The 17,437-nt window shown below is 34.6% G+C and overlaps 2 protein-coding genes across 2 annotated transcripts in view; both read left to right on the forward strand.

The window, feature by feature from the left end:
- LOC143910802 (uncharacterized) overlaps positions 1-5,110 on the forward strand; it is a 79,987-nt gene extending 74,877 nt beyond the window's left edge. Inside the window, exon 5 of the mRNA XM_077429398.1 lies at positions 4,385-5,110. Within this exon, the coding sequence (XP_077285524.1) occupies positions 4,385-4,401 (17 nt within the window). The 3' untranslated portion in view covers positions 4,402-5,110. The remainder of the gene's footprint in view (positions 1-4,384) is intronic.
- Positions 4,572-17,437, forward strand: part of LOC143910803 (uncharacterized) — a 51,930-nt gene continuing 39,064 nt past the window's right edge. The window contains exon 1 of the mRNA XM_077429399.1: positions 4,572-5,110. Within this exon, the coding sequence (XP_077285525.1) occupies positions 4,572-5,110 (539 nt within the window). The remainder of the gene's footprint in view (positions 5,111-17,437) is intronic.

Raw genomic sequence — 17,437 nt, forward strand, 5'->3', positions numbered from 1 at the left:
AGTTGAGGACAAAATCTGCAATACAATTCAGGCCGTGCGTAATATTTCGAGGAAACGGCGAGCTGGGGTGAAACGCTTCAGTGCAAACAAATTTATTATGACTGTTATTGTTCGTTGTATAATGTTGTTACACGCTTTTTCATATTATTTTTGTAAAAATAATATTTTAAAGAAATTTCTGCCAGCACCGTAATCCCGGTATTCAGACTAGTTTCAGCACCGGGATTCACGGTACCAGAAAACACCGGGATCCCGGGATTGGAAGCCTTAGTATATATGTATGTATATTTCAATTTTTTTCAACAAAGCTTATAGGCAAGATCTTGTGACCTGTGATACCACCTTTTCCACTCTGAATCAATTTTACCATTTTTTTTCTATGTGACGTACGTTCAGTGAACATACATACCTACATACATACATATATGTATATGTAATACATACACAGTGATATAGTTATTGGAGAGGCCTAAGTCGCGTTAAGCCATCCCTTTTCGCCAAGACGTGTCACTCAACAATGTAAATATTTCGAAGTATCAAAAGCACACTGGCGAGATAATAGTGGGTTAGTTGAGCAAATCCTGAGAGGTGAACCCGTCGACAGGAGCACATTCAGGTAAACAAAAGACTCGCATCAGTCTCACACAAAGACTCGGTGATGCGACATGACGCAAGACTGGAATTTAAATTCGCCGAATCGGGTTAGGAAAGTTGCAAAACGATTGGGCCAGGCCAGGTAGAATCTATAAAACACGTGTCTGGAGATTCAGAATTTTCCAGGAAACGAAAGTAAGCAAGCACTCGAGTCGCCCACATTATAAAAAAATAATTAAATTTGATAAAAGATTTCGGATTTTAATAATAAATTTAATTATGACACTATAACATTTTCCTTCGTCAGATCGTACATAAATAGAACGCATGTTTTCGTCCGAAAAATATTTTCTCTATATTATATCTCGTAAAATATTATATCTCTAGTCTGCTTAAACATATGTATGTGTATTGGAAAGGAAATCATCACAATGAATGTCAAACTAAATAAAAGCTTTTAAAAATAGTATGTAGAATGATTATAACAGAATGAGTGATGCACTCGTAGTTCACAAATCAGATTCCGTCGGTCGCAGGTTATGACTAGTCACCGGAGCCTGAGGGGGCCGTGAATTGTTCAAAGATTGTAAATGCATTGTTAAAGGTTTACCGAACCTTTTTTACAAAGGATTTACAACAATGGAACAATCGATAGCACTGTGACTATCCTATCCTACCTCTAGTGATGACATAGATGGGTTAATTTAAGAATAGAACAACATACTTAAATAGGATTCATACCGTAAAGGGACACGTGGTACAAGTGTCAATGGCCTGGTTTATCATTTATCAGTTTAACATATGCTATTTTCTCTATGAAATGAACTGTCGTTTGGTCGCGGTGTTATGCAACATACACTTAATTCAAGCATGCCAACTTAATAATTTATCGATGCACTCTTTTTGGTTTGAAAACTAAATCCTTAATGTACATATACACATGTTACATAGGTTGGAAATATATATATATATATATATATATATATATATATATATATATATATATATATATATATATATATATATATATATATATATATATATATATATATATATATATATATATATATATATATATATAAATATATTATACTTCGACATACTTTCAAAATAACATTTTATTATACTTCGACGATATAGTAAGATTTAAATACACAATTTTAAACAGTTTCCGAATATAAAATCTATTCCTAATCTAGACACATCCATGTATATAGAAACATAGTATAGGGGCCCCTCCCCAAAATCTCGATTTTCGATTAACATTAATTGAAAATATTATGCATTTTTTGTTTTCAGGGACATAATTTGGGGGGGGCATTCGCCCCCCTAAATTAAGGAATGGTGAATTTAGAAAATATTATGAATTTAATGATTAATGAGATACTATGGATCTATGAATGCTGCGTTTATTTCTTATATTATGTTACTTTTGTGTAACTAATAAAATAATCGCTGCTATGTGCTTTGAAAAAAAAAGATTTTATTATTTTGAAGCAAATATATTTTGGTTTTTAAGTGGTATGCCTTGGGTAACATTCTTAGAAATTATTCATCCCATTGAGCGAATCGTTAGAAAGGTCGCCTTTACTTTATTTTGTCTCAAAAACAGATGTGTATCGTTTATTTTTCCGAAACTTTGTATATTTTTTGATATAGTGATACATTTTGATGTTCGACTTTTGTTAATCATTTTACGACCATGTGAAGATATTTGGAAAAAAATTTTCTTTATAAGTTAGGCGCTTTTTTAGCTTTTTACATAAGATATTTTTATATATATTTTTTCAAAAATAAGCTTATTTTTTTCATATTGTATATTTTCCATTTTTATTCCGATATAAAAAAGATTTTTTGAAAAAAAATTCAATTTGACCAATCTTTGCCTGCCCCCCCCAGAAAAAGCTGAAATGACGTCCCTGATTATTAAAGCCGCTTTTATGCCGCATTCTATTTACCTAGAACAAGGATTAAAACGAAATATACAATGTAATTTATGGATCTATTTTGCTTTTGCCATTTTTCTTGTACCTAAATTTGTTTATTCCCATTTTTGAAAATTTTATTTATTTTTTGCCCTTGATTTTTAGCGTGATAGAAAGAAGAAAATTTTGTTATATGGGGGGGGGGGGACAAATTTTTTTAATCCTGGGTGGGGCCCCCTTTGACTTCTGGCACTGATTTCAGTCCCAGTCCGCCACTGTATATGTGTGTAGTTTATTAGTTGAATTATATTCGAATATGGATGACCTAAAACTCACTCCGATTCCCAATCACTCCCATTACGATTAATGAATTCAACTAAAAATACAATATAATTATATATGACTCGGCTTCTTACAATATTTAAAAAAAATAAGAATTCAAGAATGTTGAGAAGATCCAAAATCGGATTAACTGCGCGTCAATATCGATAAAATACATATATGTACATATGAAAGCACATTTTTCGCGGAAAACATGACCTAATGGTATTTGGTTCGTCATAAATTTGGCCGTGCTTGTAAAATAAACGCAACGCATTTATGGATGAGATGGGCCTGAACGGAACTTTGCGCAAACTTTGCCTAACTTATGTATGTGCGGCCAGCCTTACAAATCGACGACAATACGTTACCAAATCAAAACAATCAAAGCACGTAACCGAACCGAAGTCTTCGAAACCATGACTTATATATCACATACATACATACACATGTGCATATAAGTATAGTACACACGTCTTATATATGTACGTATGCCTGCTTAAGAGATAACTGGGTCACAAAATAGTCCAGCACGTTCTTGCGTTATGGCTTAAGTCGGTTCGTCAAAAGACAAATCCTCCCCTCCCTCCTTATCACGTCTTCCCGCCCTCCTCCAGCTGTCTGTCTGTCCGTGACTATTGTTTTAAGATACGAAATAGGATAAAATCAATAAGCTGCTACCTGCCTTCTGAATCCGGAATAATTTAAATCTAAATCGAACCACAACGAATGAACGCTCAAGAATGCGCATAGTGTGTGTATGGGGTAAACCGGAGCATATTGGCGTGCATATACATATGTATATGTACATTGTATGTATATACATACGTCATCTGGGATCATAGCAAACCTGTGGATGCTGTGATGGATATCCTCGGAATGTATGCGTTGTATTTGCCATTAGCATATATATTGAATCCACATTATTGGTGTGAGTCAGTCCACTTTAACTGAGTTGTCAACTGTGAACAAAAATGCTAATATGCATTCTCACTCATAAAAAAACTCTGCCAACTAATAATATAATATACTACTTATAATGTACAGATATTTATACGTAGAAATTTAATTTGATCTAGAAATTAAATAAAAAATAACAGGTTATTTAGAAACTTTCTTTCTATTGATCGGGTATGTTGCAATGTTCTAAAAAAAAATCGAATTGTAAATAGTTCTTAAAGTGAACATATTAAATATTAAATACAAAGTCAAAATTTTACGCAACTCCCTTTTAGATCATTGGAATTACCGGTCTTTAGTTTATTGCTAAATGGCATTCATCAGGACAGGACGAGCAGCAGCAAAAAAACAATGTAAGAATTCGGTCTGCTTTTTTCGTTGAGTCATATAAATAACCGCATATGCAAAACTAGCTTTTTATTTTTCTGCTTGAAATTATAGAATATTTATAAAAATTTCAATATACATATAGTAACTGGAAACCCATGACTGGAAATAAAAATATATTTTGAATTGTAGGACCTTAAACCAACAATTTGATCATTTGCTGCATATTCTTAACCTAGTTTCTTGATTTGTTTCAGATGGACTCATTAGATGAGTGCTGCCGCAACGAGCACCCCACAATTTTGTCGAAATGTGCTCAACGATAACAACCATATACCGCAATAATTCACAAGAGGGAGTGGGGGGAAGAAAAGCCTTCTTAGATTTCGGAAACCGCCGGTTGAGGCGATACGATGTGAAGGATACTCCATATATCCGACAATAATGTGGCTAACTTGGACACTGGCATTGCTAGTATGCGTTTCCGGTGTAAAACCGGCTTCAAATCCGGCTTGCGGAAGCATCCTCACCGAGAGGGTGGGATTCATCAGTACCCCTAACTTCCCGGCACCATTTCCAACGCCGATCCATTGCCAATGGCTCATATCCAAGAACGAAAACGAAGGAAACGCTTCCATCGTCGTCTACCTAACCCAGGTCTTCGTGACCAGTGGTCTCAAGTTCACCGAGTACCTCTATTATGACACCATGTACAAGGCTGGGGCCAGGGTGGTTCATACTGTCAGCGAATCCAGTGCCACTCACGTGAAATGGCTCCAAGTTGCTGGTCCTTTCCTCCTGATCGAGCTTACCCTGGCCAGATTGGAAGGACATCATCTGAGAGCGCTTCCGAAGCTGTTGGACGTGTATGGATTTAACATCACATACGAGATAAGCTCAGCTGTTAATCCTGTCAAGCCGTATCAGTGTAACACTATCGAATGCAGATTTCTAGGTCACTGTTACGCCAATCATAATTACTCGTAAGTATTATATTTATGGAGATCGATTTACTCATACTATGTATATTGACATTACTCAAAGTTATAATACAAATTTTTAGTTTTATGTTTGTCGCCGAGCGTAATTTTCGATGATTAAAACAGTGCTTGAAACAGATTTTCTTCAAAAGATTGTTAAGACTTTAATTAAGACAACGAGAATAATTATCCGTTATTTTCTCACTTTTGTGCTCACAATAGTAGGTATTATTTTCAATTACATCGCATTACAGAGTCGAGTATAGTAACTTGATAAATCCCAATCTGTTGCTTTCGCTGTAGAGAATGGAAGGAATTTAAATTTGTTTAATATGTTAAACAAAGAAATATAGAAAATTTAAATACGGAGAAAAATATTTTTCTTTTTTTATTATAAAAAAGTTAAAATCATTTTAGTAACTTTATCAGAATATCTGTTTTTAATAAGCTTATTTGTATTTAAGAAAAGTATTATTATAAGTAAGTATAGGTATAATTTTTACTATAGTGGGCTAGGCATTAATATTCTTTTTATAGATTTCTTTATACATACATATATGTATATTTATGTATATGTACTTTTAGCATTGAACTTATTTTTTTTTGGAATGTATTTACATAATTATCTTCATATGTTCATACTAAATTTCACTTTTCGCTTTAGTGTAAATATTATTCCAAAATTAGGCAAGATATATTATGGTACGACATATATGACGTACTATTAATATGTATGTATGACATCATTAAATTTATTTTATACCAGCTGAGCCCGGCATGCGTTGCAATGCCACAATAACGCATGCAATTCCCGCTCCCCTTCCCATAACGTTCCCGTTCCCGTTCGTTGAAAAAACGCAGGTGGCGAACACATTTGAAATTGTTCAATTGTTTGTTTATTTTACCCTAACAGTGCAGGTGGCGACACGATAACATTTGAAATTATTGCGTTGCAATGCCACTCATTCCCGTTATTCCCGTTGCCGTTGCCGTTTTTGGGCGATTTTTTTACAGAAACCATAAAAGACACACACACAATAACTCCTGTAAGTTTCATGGCAATCGGTTGAATGGTATACGAACGCATACATGACAGACAAACAGACAAACATTGATTTTTATATATAATATGTACTAGCTGAACCCGGCATGCGTTGCAATGCCACAATAACGCCTGCAATTCCCGTTCCCGTTCCCGTTCCAGATCCCGTTCCCGTTCTAATTCCCGTTCCCGTTCTCGTTCCCGTTCCCGTTCCCATTTGTCGGAAAAACGCAGGCAGTGAACTCATTTCAAATAATTCAATTGTTTTTTTATCAAGTGGAAATTTCTAGCACCCCCTTAAATTTTCGTTACATATCAAATTAAAGTAAATATGTGAATACAATGTAACCTTTAATATTTGAACTCACGGAAATATGTACATGTCTGTCAATGCTCTTCCCATAGCTTCGCCAGCATATGCAGATTTTGCGGTAAAGATAAAATAATTTTCTCTTGTCGATGCACTGTGATCGAATGACAAAATGTTCGTTTTGCTTAGTGACTTGATGTCTTTCGCCAATAGTGTCATAAATTAACCATCAGAATCTCCTTTGTGGTGTGTAGTTTTACGAAGCGTCTTATTAATTTCTTGTTCTGCTACAGCTTCCTGGACATGCATACAACAAATCCTGAAAATTCCATCGTAATCGGTTAAATGTTTAAGAAGCCTTTTTTTATTTAAATGTATGAAATAGTAGTTTCCTACTTTACCTATCAATAAAAATACTGGTAAATTTTCCTTTGTTTTTGTATTTGTTAATGTTCCTGACTTTCCGTTGCTTTGCCCGCGACTTAATACGAATTTGCTTTCGTCAGTTGACAAACGTCGCGTTTCAAGTAATGGTTGGAGTTGGTGGACTTGTATATCGCGTTTCAAATGATGGTTGGAGATCAAACAACGTCTTTTCAAAGCCGTGTCGTCAAAAACCAACTGGTTATCGTGGTTGCCAACAAACAAATTTCCTTGACTACACAATGGCGCTTCATACTTTCGCGTCGATAATACGAATTACGAATCGTAATTAAGAATATTATTATTAATAGATTTTATCCCGGTTTTTTTTTCACAGCAATCTTCTCGGACATGCATACAAAAAATCCATCGTAATCGGTTCAGTGGTTTAGGAGCCTATTCAAGACAGACAGACAAACATTCAATTTTATATATACATATGTATAGATATAGATTTAGACAGTTGCTGAAAATTCAATTAAAATTTGGGGATATGAGAAGTTGGGGATTCGAATTATAATATTGTGATTATAATAATGTTTTATAGTCGTTCAAAATGGAAATGTATATCTGAGTACAGGTTATCCTCATCATTTTTGCGTATAATATATTATGTGATGAAATTTGAAATCGTGACCTCAACTCGACAATCCGTCATGAAAATAGCTTTTGACGTTGAACGATGAGTCAGTCATATTGACCCATCACATTACAAACTTATACAAAATGCAGCTTTTTTCAGTTCATAGTTCAATTTTTTTTTAGCAAGCTTATCACGTCGTCTATTCAAATAAGCACTATGATGGATAGTCCGGTATGAAAAACAGATGCTGAAAACAAAGAGCTCCACCGCTCGCAGTTTTTCCGTTATTATTATTTAAATCAGTCCAATCCTTTACAGAATAGCATAATCTTTCACAACTAGATTTACCTTCATTTAAATACAGTAGGTTTTGAATAATTTGAATATCAGCCCTTTTGTATTACAAAGATCTTTTTTAATTAGCGTTTCAACAGATTTTAACAATCGCGCCGTTTAACCCTTTGTAGTTGTGCTAAGTTAAAACCATTTTCTGTACTTACATATTATGCATTGTTGCATTTCTTCGCTCGTCATTTTTTCATTACACATCCAATTTTTGTTTTTACTTCACCTTTGAATTCATTTATTTAGGTCGAGAGCTTGTTTCATCCAGTAGCTTCTTCTTCCCGTTTTGCAATCTTGAGCCCTTTAATTTTTTTCTATGGCTGGCTCATTTAAGGCATCCCTCATATAAAATCCTCTATTTTTAGTCGTAAACTTCCACACTGTTGTTTGATGGAAACTGTTATTCTTTGGAGCCGAGGCTCTAAAATTCGATTTTTAAACGTCAACACGTTCTAAATTTCACAGATTTTATCAAATATTCCAAAATAAAGTTTTTATATAATTATTCTTATAAATTTGTGACTAAATCCAGTGAACATAAAACAATATATATTAAATTCACTTGATTTATATCTTTAAGTATAAAATTTACGACCCAGCTCTTAGGAAATAGTGATGAAATTTTACACGGATTTATTAAATACGGAATAAAAATTATAAATAGCAATATTTATCTGAAATCTGTACATAAATAAGATACAGAATGTCTTCTTCCTCCTTAATTTTATAGACTTCAAAATCTTCCATGTCGCGAATGTCAGTTATATTTGAAATGTTTATCAATATTGAATAAAAATGTTAGTATACCAAAGGAAAAAATCATGAGTAATTGACAGGCGATACATTCCAAAATTCACCACTAAAATATTTTGATGGAATATTTCAATTGAAATTGGAGAATTGACTTCGTGTAAGAGTGCAATTTGTTCATACTTTTCGTCTTTTGATTTTAGGTATTTAGATGGATGGATTTATAGCATTTCTTTTGACCCTTTCTTTGTTATTTTATGACCCTGCTTATTTATCTCTGAGTAATAAAACGACTGGAATCTTATACTTTAATGCGAGCAACTATTGTGGCAATAAAATGTTTACCATCGATGCTGTGACTCACGCTTCAAATCGAAAAAAGTGTTCAATGACGTCCATTGAAATATACATATTTTGCCCATAAAAGTATTTTATATGCAAATTCGTACTAAATATAAAGTCACATGCGCTATTCGTTAAATAATGATTGTGATCTCCAATTACTTTCAACATACAGATGACCGATGCTTCGAAATGAGGTTTATGTATGTAGATAAAATAAAAAATATATAAAACCTTTAAGGAAAAAAAATTCAATTTTGCAAAATATATTTTCAACAATTCAAGCAGTTAAAATGTATCAAACAATGATTTAACAACATTTAACTCTATAAATTTAACCCTAACAACCCAATCTTAAAATATGAATAGGGCCAACCCTTACTTAACCTAACCTATCTTAGCCCTTAAATAATACCAACCTTAACAATCTAATCTTAAATTAATAAAACCAACCCTGAAAATGTAACTGGTTATGATTTCACTGAAACGCCAGTGAAAATATATTTTCACTTGACATATAATTTCACTGTGACATATATAGCTAATTAATATTTCAATTTATGAAAACACACTGAGAGGCACTTTTTTTTAGTTCTCAGGGCTTCTAGGCATGGAGGGGCGTTTCCAGATCATTGTTAATTCGTACGATCTTATTATTTCGACAAGTTTCTCCCACATTTCTTCAAATATGGGAATCACCATCATCGATCATTGTCAAACCTATGTATGTCAATACATGGTTTGAATATCACCGAAAATACTTCAGCGGGTAATTTTTGGGACTGGGTTCCGCAAATAAGATTATGCATGCAAACGTGTTTTTTTTACATGTGCAAAAACTATCTAAACAAATAATACGTGCCGCGTACCTCTGTGTTTTCGCCCTTAATCATTCGATAACATAAAAAATGTATTAATTAATTAATGTTCGCACATATATATTATATTTATATACATGTACATGTAAATTATAATATAAAATCTAGAATATACTCGAGTATTAAATCCGTGTATGTCCATAAACGATACTGTACAATTGTAAAATCGGCCTGGAAAATTCAAAATAAGATATTATAATAGCGTAGAATAGCTTTAAACCACTACTGCATAAATGACATTCAGAACGATATGAACGACCAGAGAAAGGACTTTCATTAGAACCTTTTGAGACCGCAAACGCATAATGAAACATCTCGAAGGGCCTACCCTATGTAGAAGAAGCAGGGGCCGGTCCTCGTGACCATAACAGTATGATTTAAAATTCAGATCCGCCAACAATATGCATAATCGAAGACGGCAAACGACAGGCCGCAAAGTCGACGCCGTTATAGCCACTTTGCCGGCAGATTATGGCCGCAAATTCGGAATGAAACTTGGCTCGGAAAAGTTTAGAAAATGGCCCTTTTCCCGGACCCTAGGGTGAAAAATCGCCCGTCCGCTTTTTCGATCTAAATACTCTGACGAATTGACGACTCTTTGGAAGGGTTCTAATGCCCCCGTAGAATACTTTAAATATGGCGATGAAACGTGAAGAAACACCCTACGTGGGCCAATAATGTATTATAAGGGTTATTATACGTATTTAGGGGTGCGAAAGGTTTATATATATATATATATATATATATATATATATATATATATATATATATATATATATATATATATATATATATATATATATATATATATATATATATATATATATATATATATATATATATATATATATATATATATATATATATATATATATATATATATATATTTATATATATATATATATATATATATATATATATATATATATATATACATTTGGAGTTCGGTCTTTCGTGTCATGCGGGGAAGACGTGCTTCTGCGTTCTTCCCGCTATTACTCGCTTAAACCCGGCTATTGCACGAAATTTAATCTAAAAACTTAACCATCTAATCACTTATTTTACTAATTGCATCCTAGTATAATTTAAGTGTAAAAATAAACAGCAAATCGGTCGTAAAAAGCGGTTTTATATCAGTTATTTCGAAAAATTTTGTGCTAATTTTTGTGTCAAATCTGAGCAAAAGAATATACGAACGAGATACATCTCCTTACCTGAATACAAAAAAAGGGTCCTTCGTCAGGCAAGTCGGTCCCACAGAAGCAATAAATCTTCCACATAATTGCTTCCAGCCAAAAATCTTTAACGAACTTTACTTAATAGAATAATAGCAAACAGAAACGGTGTTTCCCAACTGTCTATCAGTTCTTTTTCATATTTAAATTATATTAAAGTAATTCGTGTAATTTTATATTCTTTACTAAAGTTATTATTAAAATATTAAATTGCAAACCGCACTCACATATATAAATCCGTTGTCTCCAAAGAGGCGTCTCACGATAAAGATCTGTAAAAAAGTAGTATAACAATTGCTAATCTATTATTATCATAACTAACTACTTTCACTTACGAAGTAACCCTGTTAAATGGCATGTAATAACTCATAAGTGATCCAAGTGATACCTAGGATAACTATCTGTCAAAGCTGACCACAGAGAAGAGTCTATGGCGGTAAGAACTCACTCCTTGAATGGAAATCTCTCTCAAGTACCGCCTTTTTCTCAACACATCTTGGATAAATGCGAGAAAAATAATATCCAAACCTCCAACAAGGTAAGAGTGACGATGGATGATAGCTTAGCTAATAGAAACCTGTATTTAGCCACGTACAATGTAAGAACGTTATCGAGTGAAGGAAGTGTGCTTGCATTAGAGAATGAATTAGAAAATATCAAATGGGATATAGTAGGACTTAGTGAAGTAAGACGAAAACAGCAAAACCAAATAATCCTAAAAAGTGGTAACTGTCTCTACTGGAGAGGGCTACCAAATGGTAGAATAGGAGGAGTAGGGTTTCTTATCAATAAGAGAATAGAAAGAAATATTATAGAAATAAGCGACATATCGGAACGTATATGCTATATAGTATTAAGAATCTCGAGCAGGTACACTTGTCAAATCTTCCAAGTGTACGCCCCCACATCTAGCCACCCAGACGAGGAAATAGAAGACTTCTACGAAAAAATACAGGACGCATACGATAATAGCCGTCACCACTTTAAAATAACCATGGGCGACTTTAACGCAAAAATAGGACAAAAGGCAAATACAGAAAGAGCAGTAGGCAATTTTGGTACCGGCCAAAGAAACGACAGAGGCGATCATAGAATTCGCAGAACACAACAGGCTCTTTATCACTAATTAATTTTTCAGGAAAAACACCAACAATAAGTGGACTTGGGAGAGTCCTAAAGGAGACAGAAACGAGATCGATTTCATCCTAACAAATGCCCTGCACTCCGTTAAAGACGTTAGTGTTTTAAGTAAAGTAGATATAGGTAGCGATCACAGATTAGTCCGTGCCAAGATGGCCATTAATATAAATTGCGAACGTAGGAAATTAATAAAAGGATGCAGTAACTCTCCAGATTTCGCTCAACTAAGGTCTAGGAAAAAGGAATTCGAACTCGAACTTGGAAATCGATACGGGAAATTAAACCCAGAAGCAGACATCGAGGAATTGAACAATGTAATTAGTTCGGTTCTAACCTCAACAGGTAAGAAATTAGGTGGATTCAGGAAACAGATTAAATTAAGCAAAATTTCAGCGGAAACAAAAAACCTAATTAAGCATAAAAGGAATTTAGATAGGGATAATAATAAGCAAGAATACAATCTAGTAAATAAGGAAATTAAAAAGAGAATAGTCAGGGATGTCAGGGATTTTAACAGCAAGCTAATAGAAAATACCATTAAGAATAACCGTAGCCTGAAAAAGTGCAAACAGGATCTTTTCTTAGGCAAAAACCAAATGATCGCAATCAGATCAGAGAGCGGAGTAATAATTAGGAATAGAGAAGAAATCATAGACAGAGTTTACACGTTCTATGCAAAACTATACGAGAACGACAACGGCCAATTCCCCGCTCTGGAATCGACACACGGCCAAAGGGTTCCTGCAGTATTGCCTAGCGAAGTAGAGACCGCGCTAAAAACTGCAAAGAACGGTAAAACCCCAGGGGAAGATAATATTCCCATTGACTTACTAAAATGTGGCGGCCCCCCCCTAATTAATATCTTAGCTAGGCTTTTCAGCAAATGCATCCAGAACCAAGGTATACCAGAAGGATGGAATAACGCAACTATCATTTTAATACACAAAAAAGGCGACAAAAGCGATATCAAGAACTACCGACCCATTAGTCTACTTTCAGCGGTCTACAAGCTCTTCACGAAGGTTATTACAGAAAGGCTGAAGAATATCCTCGACGAGAACCAACCTATAGAGCAGGCAGGGCTTAGGGCAAATTTCAGCACAAAGGACCACCTCCAAGTAGTTGGCGAACTAATCGAGCGCGCCAACGAATATCAACGGCCATTGTGCCTAGGTTTCGTCGATTATGAGAAAGCCTTCGATACAGTTAGTCATAATGCAGTACTTAACGCTCTAAAAACACAGGGAGTGCCGGAACCCTATGTGGGACTGTTAGCTGCAATATATAAGAATGCCACAGCTTCGGTTAAAATTTTTTCAGGTACAGATAGATTTAGCATAGGAAAAGGAGTAAGACAAGGAGATACAATCTCGCCCAAGTTATTCAATGCGGTGCTTGAGGGAGTTTTCAGGAAATTGGATTGGGATACAGCCGGAGTAAGCATCAATGGTCGCTTTTTGAGTCACCTTCGGTTCGCAGACGATATAGTTTTAGTAGCTCGTGATTCAGCTGACCTACTTATCAGACTAACACAGCTGGACAGGGAAAGTAGAAAAGTAGGATTAAAAATTAACGTAGATAAGACTAAACTAATGTTCAATAGTTATTGCATGCCTGATAGCATCCCCTTAGATGATAAACCAGTAGAAGTAGTAAATAATTATTTATATTTAGGTCAAATAATTGACATGTCTGGTAGTAAAAATGAAGAGATAAAGAGACGTATGAAATTAGGGTGGAGTGCATTTGGACGGATGAATGCTGTTTTTAAATCAAAAATGCCACTCTGCCTGAAGAAAAGGATCTTTGATCAATGCGTTTTGCCAGTGATGACGTATGGATGTGAAACTTGGACACTGAACGCCAAGATGCAAAATAAAATCCAATGCACTCAAAGAAGTATGGAACGCTGTATGCTTGGCATAACGAGGAAAGACAGGAAGCGGAACACGTGGGTGAGAAATATGACAAGGGTAGTGGACATAGTGGATAGAGTGAAGAGATTGAAATGGCAATGGGCGGGTCACGTAGCTAGGAGGATGGACGAAAGGTGGACAAAAGAAGTGCTTGAATGGTACCCGAGAGAAGGCAAAAGAGTAAAAGGAAGACCGCAAGGAAGATGGGTGAACGAAATTAGGAAAATGTGCGGAATGAGATGGATGAGTGTTGCGCAAAACAGAGACGAGTGGAAGCGTGTTGGAGAGGCCTTCATCCAGCAGTGGATGGCGAATGGCTGTAAATGATGATGATGATGATGATGATATATACATTTATACATACAACTGATTCGGCTCAGAAAAAAGTTATGTTAAATATCATATAAATAATATGTATGTACATAGTTATAATATATTTACATAAACACTGATAAATTTAATATTCTACTATGGGTATATATGTATGTATGTATGTACATACCTATACAAACTAGCAGTCATATTCAGCATGTACATATTTTTTTTTTAATGTTGTGCATATGTACATATATCAAATAGGCAATATACGTAGTTTAATTCCATTTTTATGTTATCTCATTCGTCGGGCTTCTCAAAGACCTGCTATGATAATATACGTTTATATAATATAATATAATACGTATAATAATATAAAACTTTCCGAAATGCTGGATAGTTCGAGTATAAATATTATACGAAAATCTTTCATAAAGTTAGCTGTTGAAAATCGTAAAAATTAAATTATGCTTTCAACTAATAAATGGATAAAATATCATTCAGTTTTAAACTATAACCAACATTTCAATGAATTGCGGATACTTTTGTAATATATGTGTACAGGAATCGTCTATATCACAAATTATGGTATGTGGAATAAAAATAAATTCACTCGTGTCACTTTCATAACAATCGGAGCCTTTAACATTCAAGTTACAATTGTTATGATGCTTAGACCACGCGTGTACAGTCATTACCATTAGTCAGAACCATCTTCCATGTCCTTTACAGCCGGTCGCAGGACTCCCCCGGTGGGCCATTCCACTCAGTGAAATACCGTGCCAATTTTCGAGAATTTCCTACGGGACTTCTCCGGATTTTTGATATTACTGGCTATATCAAGACCGAGCATTATATCCGCGCTATTAGTTCAATTAATTAACTTAAACGTGTATATATTTTTAATATGCAAAAATAAATCATCCCCTTCGGGAACATCTTGGCAGTCCATTCGTACTACTACTTAATTAATCGAATCTCTCGCTGTTGAATGTTGCCATTAAGTCGACGATTAATAATCGCGCCGGAATTGCCAACTTTTCTACTGTACGTTTATTCCGAAAAGGTTTTCTGTGGGTGGAAAATTGATTACAGGCATACTTAGTAGTGTGCTGATAAGAAAATTCATAAAAAGCGTGTAAAAAAAGAAAACGGAGCTTAACGATCTACCGTCGAAGTGAAGAGTGGGAGTTTCGTTTACTTAAAGGTTTGTTTTATACCTTAGCTCAGTTCCGCTCGGAAGTTGTGTACAAAATGCTTTTAAAACAGCGTAGATCTCAATGTTGGTGGAGCTTTGGAGCGTGAAATATTGCTTAGAAAAGTTTAAAAGAACTTCCCGCGGTGAAGAAAATTACATCACTATCATCGCCTGATTGTTAAGAAATTTTACGTAAAAATATCTCCGCGGATAATCGGAATGATTTGTGTTTTTCAGTTAAATTTTGAATATGCTTATCATCATCGTCATTTACAGCCATTCACCATCCACCTTTCGAACATGCTTCCATTCGTATTTGCTTTACGCAACACTAATCCACCTCATATCTATGAAATAATGATTTTACATGCGAATACGTACATACATATAGTAATTTTTAAAATATCGTTACTTAGGGTGGGTAGGGTTTCTGGACTCGACCCGGCCGGGTAATGTATTAAAACCCGGATTCGGGATCCGGGCTTCAAAACCCCCCGGATCCGGATATTTAAAATTTCGAGTATTAACGTAATTAGAAAAAATTCAAAATGATTTGCAGTTGATTCATTGAAAATATCCAAAATATATGTGTTATTTATAGATTACTAGTGGTTTTACCAGACTTTGCTCAGTATTTGTCAGTCAGCTTAAAAATGGCGAACCTCATAGCAAACAATTCATTTGAATAGTTTTGTTTTATTCAAATTTATTTGAATATTCATTTGTTTTTTACGAACCAACGATAGTTACATACATACAAAGTCTCTTTCGTAATTATATATTAGATTATACCAAAATCCGGCAGCCCCCCCAGGCCTTCGCACCCAGCGCACCTCGGGCCTTCGCCCTGGCACCCCCCTGGGCCTTTGCCCCCGGCGCCCTGGGGACGAAGGCCCGTCCCCCATCCCAAGTCGTCATGGAAACTTTGACTTGTTTTGAAAGCTCCCAACGAAGGTTCCATATATACAAGTATTTTAAAGCAATGAAACATAACAATTAATAGGAAAAATATCTGACTATTGATTCCAATACTCACTTTGAGCGTAACAATCCTAAATTTTGAGTTAAAGACCGCAAAAGCCAAAAAGCTGTAAAAATCGTGCATTTTTTTAAAAGCTTATATATCGTAAACGATCACCCACCAACAAAAATCAATATCATATTCGAATTCAGTGGGTCAAACTTAGTATAGATTGGTTAGTCTCCGCTCTGGTAACTCAAAAATGTGATTTTTTGTTGCTCAGTGTTATCATAAAAGGTATGTGGACTTTTCCAACTCACAACAATACGACACATTAGCCTATTATTATAACATTTAGCACTAGCATATTATTATAACATTTCTCTCAGTTCAAACGGTCAAATTTGAGACTGCATTTTACATATATATGTATGTATCTGCATACATATGGACTGAACAAAATCAGGTTTTAATTGTTTCCTACATACATATGTAGATAGAGATTGTAATTTAATGATAAAATAAATTCTATTACATTAAATAAATAAAATTTATTATATTAAATATATGTACATATTCTCGTATTTTAAATAAAATCGATGTCTTATTTGAGTTGTAAATTTTTGGGACCCAATTTTTGCAAGGTTTGGGTAGGTGCTTTATAACCAAATCCCGCATATCAATTTATCGGCACTTTTTAATAAACGTTCCGCTTAAATCCGAAATTGAATGCGAAATGAATACCGTGCTCTCCCGCATTTGCATTTATTCGCATGCGAGTGCAGCATCCGGTTCAGTGCTTCCGGATCAGCGGTTTGCATAAACCAAAAGCTACTACATATACATACATACATATATGTACAAATGTACGTACTCTGAAAATGACTTTCGG

The sequence above is a fragment of the Arctopsyche grandis genome, chromosome 4, assembly GCF_051622035.1.
Source record: "Arctopsyche grandis isolate Sample6627 chromosome 4, ASM5162203v2, whole genome shotgun sequence".
In the NCBI taxonomy this organism is placed as follows: domain Eukaryota; kingdom Metazoa; phylum Arthropoda; class Insecta; order Trichoptera; family Hydropsychidae; genus Arctopsyche; species Arctopsyche grandis.